At 54.2% G+C, this 10,236-nt stretch overlaps 1 protein-coding gene across 1 annotated transcript; it reads right to left on the bottom strand.

Moving 5' to 3' along the window:
• Positions 1-1,517: 1,517 nt before the first annotated feature.
• Gpihbp1 (glycosylphosphatidylinositol anchored high density lipoprotein binding protein 1) lies at positions 1,518-6,991 on the bottom strand. The gene is made up of 5 exons (XM_051159741.1): positions 6,839-6,991; positions 3,496-3,734; positions 3,043-3,195; positions 2,540-2,656; positions 1,518-2,421 (listed from the first exon to the last, which is right to left on the bottom strand). The coding sequence occupies exons 2-5, from the start codon at positions 3,545-3,547 to the stop codon at positions 1,973-1,975; spliced, it is 771 nt and encodes a 256-aa protein (XP_051015698.1). The 5' UTR covers positions 3,548-3,734; positions 6,839-6,991; the 3' UTR covers positions 1,518-1,972.
• Positions 6,992-10,236: the final 3,245 nt, after the last annotated feature.

The following is a 10,236-nucleotide window of genomic DNA, read 5'->3' as shown; positions in this document are numbered from 1 at the left end:
GGGCAGGAGGGCTGACAATGGTAGGAATGCGTACTGACGGATGAGCTTTCTATTCCCAAGTTAGTCCTTGCTCCCCTCTGAAGCCCCTGGATGCACTCAGTGCCACCGGCACTCCCCAGCCTGACCTCAGCTGCTTCCCTAGAAGTGAGCAATAAGACCCTGGAAGAAGAGAGAGAGGCAGGAGCCCAAGGCAGGGGAGGCCCTACCGCAGTGACTTCAGACTGAAATAGTGTGTCTAGTGTTTCTGAATTGGGTGTGGCTAATGAGAGTTCTTTTAGTCCGAAGAGACTGGAGCTAGCACCCATGGGGCATTTGTAATAAACACACACCCCAGTGGGTCGGCTGAAGCATCAGTCCTATGTGAGCTATGGATCGTCAGGCTTGGGGCACCTCAGTGAGTTCGCTCCAATGACACAGAGGCGATGAGGTGCATGTGGGTCCCAGAGGTCACGGAGTTGGTTGGGTGGATCGAGGATTTTAGCTCAGGAAGTCCGACTCCTCAGTTTTGAACCATTCAGGGCTGTGGCTCTGTGTGTAATGAAGCGTGTGCACAAACCTGTGTGTGTGTGTGAACACGTCCAAAAATGTGAGCAACAGAAAATCAAGGCAGTTAGCTTCAACAAGGGAGTTTATTTCCCTTGAGAGGGTATCTTGACCTAGGCAGTGCAAAGCCGGTGTAACGCCTTCTGTTTATTGATGTTCCAGAACCTTCTTCCATATTGCCCTCATGGTGCTTCCTCATGGAAGAAAGGGCTGCTGAGATCCAGTCCGCAGGAAGGAGGAAGGGGAAAGAGGAGGCGATGCCTTCTCCACCCAAGGGCTCTGTCCTTGCACAGCCCAGCTAAGCACTGACACGTTATTGATAAGGGAAAGAAGAGATACTGGATAGAAGGGATTTCTTATTGCATGCCAATGAACAAACGTGGCTTTTAGGGAAGGACTCTAGGCCTCAAGTTCTCGCAACACTGAGCTACAGAGGACCTAGGAGTTCCTTAAGCCTTGCTACTTGTTGCAAGTGTTAGGGACACTGAGGCCCATCTAAGTCAGCAGTGGAGCAGTGGCCCAGGCTTAGCCTTTTTTCTCCCATGCCAGAGATCTGCCCTGGCACCACTAACTGCTGGTAGAAGTCCAGCATGGTGCAGCCAATGGAGCCAAGAGCTCAGCCAATAGGGGTCATACCCAGTCAAGGATTTGCCCACCTGCCAAGCGGCCAGATTCCTTGCCTACTCAAGGAGATGCTCACCTGCCCAACAGCTAGGGGCCTCTCCTCACCAGATAAGGTACCCATCCATCCAGGCAGGGATGGGCGTGCCATCTATATCTCTGCCTTAGAAGCCCATGGGGCTTTTTGACTGTTCCCAGACCTGCTGCCCGTATTGGGCTCCTCCTGGAGGCACAGGCTAGGAGAGAGGTTCTGGAATGCAGAAGAGGATGAATTTCTGGGCCAGGTTGCACCTGGGAAGTTGCCAACTCAGCAGCTGGGCCTCCCTCCCCTTTTCTGCCTCCTCCTTCACCCCCATTCCTTAGCTGTAGTCGGTGCACCTCACCCTTGCAACTTTCCTGGTCTCCCTCCAACACCTCCTCCCTCCAGGCCGCTGTAGGCTCACCCTGTACCTCACGCCCATGAAAGGGTTGATTTTATCTAGATGGCTCTGGGGAAAACTTGCAGGCTGACAAATTCATGACGCAGCTTGTCATTTTCTCTGTGCAGCTGGGCAGATGGGGTCCCTGAAGGCTAAACGTCCCCAGAACACTGGCAACAGACAACTGGATCTGAGGCAGACATGTTAACCTATGCTGCTGCCCATGGGCAGTGGAAAGACGACAAGGAGGCCTGAGGGTGAAACTGAGGACAGACAATGGCCAGAGGACTGCAACTGGCTAGATTGCAAAAGACATTCAAGTTTATTCTCTGAAGCTGGTTGTGGGGGAAGGGAGGCCTGGGGGGTCCTGGTAGGAGGAGGACCAGTCTTCAGGCCCCCGATGCCCATAGACTAGTGAGGAAGCTGAGCAGGAGGGCTGTATTACCAAATTTGGTCCAGCCTGAAGGGCATCCTGCCCCACTACCCTGGGGCCAATTAGCCTTGCCACCCTTGGGTAAGCTAGCCCCATCACTCCGAGGACGAGGACGGGCAGCCTTGACAACCTGGGGCTGGTCAACTCTGCCACCTTGAGGATGTCTGGCCCCACCATCCAGAGGGCTGCCTGCACTGCCACCTTGAGGATGTCTGGCCCCACCATCCAGGGGTCTGTTTGCCCGGCCACCCAGAGGGTTCTGGATTTGGGGGCTCTGCCAAGGTAGAATATTGCACAGTGTGGACTGGCAACAGGTCTGGGTCACCTGGGTGCCTTCCACTGTCTTGATGATGGGTCGGCAGGTGTCAGCACACCACATGGAGTGGGTAACCAGGAGACCTTTGTCTGGGGGGGGGGGGGAGGAGCAGCGGGGAGAACAGATGGTGAGGAGGGTGGAGCATGGGCATTGTTGTGGGCTTTTTCTCTGACCCCCTTCCCTGGGTGTGCCTCCCCAGATGCTCACCAGTGTTGCTATGGGAGATGAGTGTGGTGCAGAAAGCCTCGCTGTGGGAGCAGTTCTGTATCTGGTTGCAGTTCTCCCCAGTGTGAAGCACCTGGCAGAAGTAGCACTGTAGGGGCACTGTGGGTAGTAGAGCAGCTCAGGTGGACAGTGGGCCTCCAAGGGCCATGCCCAAGTCCCCACCCCCACCACCAGTCACCGGTTAGCTCTCCTGAAGGAGCCTGTGCCTGGAGCTTTTAAGAAGAAGAAGAAGAATAGAGCATGGAGCTCAGGTAACGTGAGGCCCAGGGCTCAGGTTTGGATGGGGCTGAGAGGGGCAGACCTGGGTGTCGGCTCCATGTGGAGAAAGCTGCAGCCCAAGGGGAGAGCCAGTGTGTGGGCATGCTGGGGTTCCAGGCTTGAATGCCAGCAACTTGCTCTGCTTTGCCCTCAGGGATGGGAGGTAGGTGTTAGAGGGATGCTCTGTGTGGAGCAGAAGAGCTGGGCCCTCAGCAGGAATGGGGTACCTCTGTCCCTGCTTCCAGGGATCATGTTGGTCTCCTCTTCTTCCTCTTCCTCGTCATCGTCGTCATTATCATCATCGTCGTCGTCGTCACCGAAGATGTCTCTCTCTGGCCCCAAGTTCACAGCGCCACCTTCTTCTCGTGCCCACCTGCTCCCTGGTGGTGCAGGGACATCAGTGAGCCTTGGGTACTCAGATGCAGCGGTCACACTCGGGGTTGAGCACTAAGTCCTGATGTTAGCATACCCTCTTTTCCATACCCTTTCCATTTTATACAAGGAGATAGAATTCCTCCCCTCCTCCCCAGCCCCCGCAGAGCTGAAGCAGCCAAGCCAGCAGCTGGCAGAAGCAGAAGAGCCCCCAGGTCTCCTATTTTCTTCTCCAAGCCCTTGTCCCTAGGATAAGGGCTTCCTGGAGGGTGAGGACTGGGCCACCCCCTTCTCGAAGTGACCCTCACCTGGCTGTCCAATTAGTAGCAATATCAGGAGGACAGCGCTGAGAGGTTTCATCCTGGTGCAGGGATGTTCTGTCCACTGGCGCAGTTCTCACTCAGGGTTCTGAGGCTGCAGTAAGTGGGGCGCAGGGCATTACTGGGGGCTTCCCGTGGCCCCCACCAGCTCTAACCTCAAACAATGGGTTTCACATTGGTCTCTAGCTGCAGGCACCGGGCCAGAAACATCACTTCCGTCCAGGAACCTCTGGGGATAGAGAGGAAAGGCAAGTTATTATATTGGCCTTGGGTGTCCCAGTCCATCTGAGCTGTTCCCATTGCCTGGTAGGGACTACGAAAGGTGAGTGCTGGTCTCAGGAATCACCTGGTCCTGTCCTGGCTCCTTGTTCTCTAGGCCTGAGCATTGTCACGCTTGCTGTGAGCCTTGTCCTAGGTTGCATCAGTACCTGTTACAAGCCTCTAGGGACCCTGGCTACACAGCCATAAGGGCTCAAGACTCTATAAGAGGGCCACAGGCCAGGTGTCTTCCACCTGAGCAGAGTCATGCAGCAGGGTATTCAGATAAGAGCACGGCCTGTCCAGCTGCAGCTCCAAGAACCACATCTCCTCTCACCTCTTGCCTGTGATGTTGCTGGTCCAGGCTCCTGCTGCTAAGGCCTCCTCTTCTTTAAGCAGGTGGTTCCCTTAGTAACCATTTTCACCCTTCAATCCCTTTGTAAGTTACTACCCCACTGCTCACACTTTCTGGATGTCTGCTCCCTGATAGTGCAGCCTGTAACCCCTCAGGGATACCACTACCACTCATAAGGCTACAAAAGGTAGGTCCCCTTGTCACTGGGCCTCTGCACCTAGGTAGGTGTTGACTTGGAAGCAGAGAACCTTCTGGGACTAGCTACCGTCTACCTGGCCTAGGTTCTGCCTGGCAAAGCTCCAGGCACTGTCTCCCCCAGTGTACTCGGTGTGAGCCCTTGGACTCCTCTGCTCTCTCCCAGGGTGCAGCATGGAGGGGGCCACCGGGCACTGGACAGGGGTCTGTCGATGTCAAGCTCTGAGGAGTCTGCTTACTTTGTGGCTTGGTCCAGCTCCTTAACATGCCTAAACCTCACTTTCCTGGATCGTCAATAGGGAGTGGAGAAAACATTTGTGTCCCAGTTCCTTGTCCCTCAAACTGTCTAACCTCGTCTTTCTCCTGGGGTGATGTGACCATTCAAGGACCAGGACTGATAAATGCAAAGGACAGGCCACAGCATGGGTGGTCCTTTCTGGGTGAACTGGAAGACACTTCTGTGGGAAGGAGTAAGCTTTGCCACAGGTGGGAGCAGTCTTGGCGGGCTTTACCCTTGGGGCACCCCATGAATACCTTGTGACAGACTGAGTGGAGCCATCCTGGGTCTGGAATTCAGGAAGCAGACCTGGGAAGCCCACCTGGACTATTGTCTTTCTAATGGACCCTCACCCGGAGAAGGAGCTGGTCCTTCCCACGTGACTGAGGGAGTTGGGGAAGAGAGAATAACAAAGTCGGCTGCAGGGAGAGCGTGCGGGGGCAGCGGACAAGCTGGATCAGGACGCCGGCCAGAGAGATACCTAAGGATCCGTCCCGTGGAACGGCTACTGGAAGGTTCACTCTTTTGTCCCTTTAACCTTTTTCCTTCTTGTATAAGCTAGTTGGGTTGCATAATAAAGTTTAATTGCTAAGAAACAGAGTCAACACACTTCTCTGCTGCCTCAGCCATGAGCATGCTGGGCCTCTGTGCCTGCTCTTGAACTCTCTTCTTCCCCAGCATTTGGGAACTTTCCCAGCCTCCTGTTGACTGCACCTCCTAAGTCCTTACAGCCATGTTTTGTTTTGTTTTTCTCCAAGTCAGGGTCATGTGCTTTCATCTTTCTTCTGGCTCCATCCTCTGTAAGGCAAGTGTTTACCTCTAGGTGCCAGCTGCTTCCTCCAGGGGCCCTCTGACCTGGTGAAGGCCTAGGCCTTCCAGGGCCCTGTAAGGAGAAGTAGGCTTGCTACCACACCTTCCTCCCGTGGGTTTAGGCTCTGTCAGTTTCCTTGAGAGCCTAGCTCCTCTTCTGCCAGAGTCACAAACACCCGGGCCTGAGCTGGTGAGAATTTCAGAAGAGTGAGAGCAACATTTGGGAAACGTAAAGGGTGGTGGTGTGACGACCCTGGCTTCGGTGGGAGGTACACATTGTCCCCAGCACCACACACATCCCTCCCAGATCCAGAACATACTGTTCCCAGGCCTACAGGAAAGGCCACTGGTGTCTGGTCCAGCTAAGGCAAGGTTGATGGCCCTTCGGTGGAAAAGAGGTTGCCTGCCTGATGCCTTGGCCACAGATAACCTCCTGGGAATCACTTTGTTCAGTATGCATGGATCCCCATCCCCATGCCTTCCCTGTACCCCCATACTACATGGCCTCTTGAGCAGACCCAAGGGAGTCTATACCTCCTCCACAGTCATGACACGTCCCCTGAAAGCCCAAGAGTCCTGGGTTCTGGCCTGCAGGCCTTTCTGCCTGGCCTTGCCTTTCCTGCACGACTCTTTGGGCTCTGAGGATGCTACTGGGACTCTGGGCCCCTCCTCACTTTGCTCTTTTTGGCAGCAGCCGTCTTGGCCTCAGACCTTGGTGCTGGCTGTGGACTGGGAATTCGTGGCTACTTATAATCTCTCTAGTAAGGCAGCTGATGAGGTGACTGGTGAGGCTGGGCAGGCAAAGGTACTACTGAGGGCTATGGTATATTGTCCTTGTGTGTGTGAGGGTGTACATGGTCCCATCTTGGCTTCTGGGGACACCCATGGCATCAGATTGAGAACTGTGCCATCTGCAAGGACACTCTTGGGAGATGCAACAGTTTAAAGAGGCAGCATTTTTGGATTACATCTGGTGTCTGGATTGAGATTAGGCCTTTGGGGCAACACGAGCTGTAGATATGCCAGCCTTTATGCTCACTGTCCTACTAGGTTTCCTCCGTTCCCTGCAGCTGATCTTCTTCCTGTTCTGCCTGGGGCTTCTTTCTTGAAGCAGAGCCCAGATCCTCTTCCCTGACTCCCTCAGAGATGGTGTGTAGGTTCTCCTGGGCCAGACAGGCCACTAGTCTCTTCTTGAGGTAGCCATGACTCATGAGTTAGGGCTCACTCACCTCTTCTTTCCTCTGAGCCCATAAGGGACACTCTCACCACAACTTCAGAAGGCCTTTCGTTGATCCCCTCCTTTCAGTGGCCCCACAGTCCAAGACCATGCTGTGTCCCTTCTCTGATCCCTAGAGCCCCTCAGCCACGGACATCAACCTGGAGAGTCCCCTTTCCTTGGGCCCTGTTGAGGACAGCAGAGCTCGCTGAGGCCTCACCGTGTGTCCTTGGTCTTCTGAGCTTCACGTGGCCCCTTAAGGCTGGAATCTTTGCAATTGCTCTCCCAGCAGAGAGTTCAGCCCCTTGCTTCTCTGAGGAGGCCAGTCAAGGCCCAGCTCTGATGTCCCTCACCACTGTGTGGACTATTGGCACCTCCCTTTGGAAAATATACAAGCAAAGGCCATTGTGTGTCATTTATGACATCTGGTCAGGCATCTATCTCCCTCCCCGCTGTGTGGTCAGAGTCTAAAAATAATTACGCTGGGTACGCTACAATGGAAAGGAAGGATAAAGACACTCTTCATGTCCCGAACTGGAAAAGGAGGAAGTGGATAATGAAGCTGCTTCCTGCTTAAAAGAAAGACCTGAGTTCTGGTGTGTGACCTCACAGAGGACACCACATTCCTGGGCCGTCCGTTGTGTTTCCTCACTGTCCCAGGTCTGCATGCATTTCCTTCCAGACCTGTACCACATACCTGTCCCCCCAAGGCGGGGACAGTGGAAGCCTGCAAAGGAGTGGCCTGGTCCACAGGCCCGGGAAAGCAAGCTTTTGGTGGAGGGGGACAGGACGCTGACCTGGGACAGGGATCTCTGGTGGGGGTACCTCATGTCCAGGAGGCTGTGGGCTGTGGGGGCTGGGACAACAGCTATTGGAGAAGCTGAAGTAGTCAGCTCCAGGCACACAGGGCCTCTCAGCAGTAGGCAGGAAACAGAGCTGTAGGGCGCCTCACGTGGACCCTGCCAGACGAGATTACAAAATCCCAGGTTAGATGCCTTGTGCTGCAGTCCCACTAGAAGGAGTTAAGGGGTCTTATTGGAGTCTAGCATCTCCTAATCAAGCCCCCTACTGTTGACAACTCTGACCACCCTGGGGAGGGCAGCTCTGCTGAGCCAGGGAGAGCCTCCCCTTGGTGGCTTATCCTTGTCCCTCCTTTAGGATCCTCAGTGAGAAGTGAGAGAGAAGGGAAGACCTGCTCGGGCCTCCTGCTGGAGACCCGGACAAAGCTGGCTGATCCCCCAGATCAGGAAGGCCACTTCACAGAATTCAGAGTGCTATAGTGGCAGGGGTTGTACTGCCTGGAGTGACCCTTGCCTTGCAGCCTTGGGCTTCCAAGGGACCTCAGTGGGTTGTGAGGACAGTATGTGGGACCCCCAGACTAGGGCCCAGAATGTGGCAGAGGTGTACAGCTTGACCCCTGATGTCCCAGCTGGGACAGACACCTCTGTGATCCTGCACACACCACCCCGCCTGCCATCTGCCTTAGCTTCAGCTGGGACTCTAAGGACCTGGAGGTCTACCTTTCAGACCCTGGCTGCTGTATACTGAGCCTCAAAATCCATAAAGTACATTTTAGGAAGAGAAACAAGGAGACGGGCTGTCTGAAGATGGCTGTGGGGTGTGGGCTAGAAATCAGAACCCAGATCCTGCCCTCCCCAAACCACCCCCCGCCCCAGGGCAGCAGTGGGCACTGGTAGCTTAAGTTCTTGGAATCCAACTAGACCATGCTGGATTCTTTTCTGCACAACAACACTTTATCTTGGCCAGGGCCCATCCCTGTCTGGAAGCAGCCTTGGCTCTTGGCCTGGGGGGGGGGGGGGGCTCTGCCTGCTTTTGCAAGCCATGCCCTTTTAAATGAATCATTCTGTGAGGACAGTTGTCCCTTAGAACAGGACGTACCAACCTCTAAAAGAAAAGCAGCTCCAGGCACAAATAATGATTCAAAACTGGGTGGTCCTCACAATGGGAGTGGGCCCTGGTGAGGCCTGGGGTGCTGTCCCTGGTGTGATGCCTTAAAAGCCCAGCCGCCTGTTTGGGAAAGCCTGCTCTTGAGTTGGGCTTCAGTTGGGCTCTGAGTAATGACATGAGTGTTAGGGATATTCTAAAGCCACATTCAGTTTGGATCAACCTCACGGCTGGGGAGCCGGTCCAGTGAGATGCCCAGTTCAGGGCTGCTCTTCAGGGATAACTGCACAGTGAGGACTGCCTCCAGCAAGGGCTGTGCTTCCTGACCCAACTCTCTTGCCCACGGGACAATCTCAAGAGGTAGTGTTTGAGGGTATTCCAGGCAAGGCTAAACTATGGAAAGGTTGGGCCCTGTCTTGGGGTTTCTGTGGCTGTGAAGAAACCATGTGCAGGAAAGCAAGTTGGGGTAGAAAACAGTATTTGCCTTACACTTCCACATTGCTGTTCATCACTGAAAGAAGTTAGGACAGGAACCTGGAGGCAGGAGCTGATGGGGCCGTGGAGGGGTGCTGCTCATTGGCTTGCTTCCCTTGCCTTGCCTTGCTCAGCCTGCTTCCTTATAGAACCCAGGACCACCTAAGGGACGGAAATGCCCACAATGGCTGGGCCCTCCCCTGTCAGTCACTCTAATTAAGACAATGCCTTCCAGGGTTGCCTACAATCTGATCTTATAGAGGTGTTTTCTCAATTGAGGTTCCTTTCTTTCAGATAACTCCAGTTTGTGTGTCAAGCTGATGTAAGACTCGGCGGCACAGGCCCATAGCAATCAGGCATGATGAGAAGGAGGGCTGGACACCGGAGAAGTTACAAATGGGAGCATTGGGGGGGGGGTGGCTCCTAGATCCTTGGGCAGGGGGTTCCATTCTACCTGGGAAACTGGGCCTTGTGTTTGGGCATCTGCAGCATTTTCAGAACCTTCAAGTGGGTCAGCCGAGCAGGGCCATGGGAAACTGCCAAGGACCTTCAGTCTGAAGTGGGATGCAGAGCTGGAAGGAAAACGCTGGCATAAGAGATGCCCAGGCTGATGTGATGGCTACTTCCTGCTACAGAGAACTTGGTTTCCAGATGCCTACTGCATGTCTCAGGAGCAACTCTGCAGCCAGAGCAGGGAGCTCGAATTGAAATCACCACGGCCATGTGACAGTCACCCTGTGCCTTCCTTCCTTCCTTCCTTATTTCCTTTCCCTTCCTTTTTTTTTTTTTTTTTTTTTTTTTTTTTGATACAGGGTCTCTCTACATAGGCCTGACTCTCTTGGAACTCACTATGTAGACTAGGCTAGCCTCGAACCCACAGAGACCTACCTGCCTCTGCCTCTGCCTCCACCTCCTGAGTGCTGGGATTAAGTTAAATGTATGCACCATCATGCCCACTCACCTTGGACTTCTCAATTTCCAGTTGGTGTGGTGAGTTAGAGGGAGGGGGGTAGCCCCAAGTGCTTCTGCTTCTGGCCATGATGCTGACTGCTGAGACCTTGGGGGTGCAAGCTGGTTGGGGTCATTTCCTGCTGGCCCTTACCTTGAGGACCAGGGTTCTTGTGAGAGGTCCTGGAAATTGTGGGTGTATTCATTCACCCTAAGAATAGGGCACATGGCTAAAGGAGCTAGAGAGCAGAATTAGGTCACGACTCTGGCCACCTCCCCCTCATCCATTTC

Source organism: Acomys russatus, chromosome 17 (assembly GCF_903995435.1).
Source record: "Acomys russatus chromosome 17, mAcoRus1.1, whole genome shotgun sequence".
Taxonomy (NCBI): Eukaryota; Metazoa; Chordata; class Mammalia; order Rodentia; family Muridae; genus Acomys; species Acomys russatus.
This window is presented reverse-complemented; position numbering and strand designations above follow the sequence as displayed.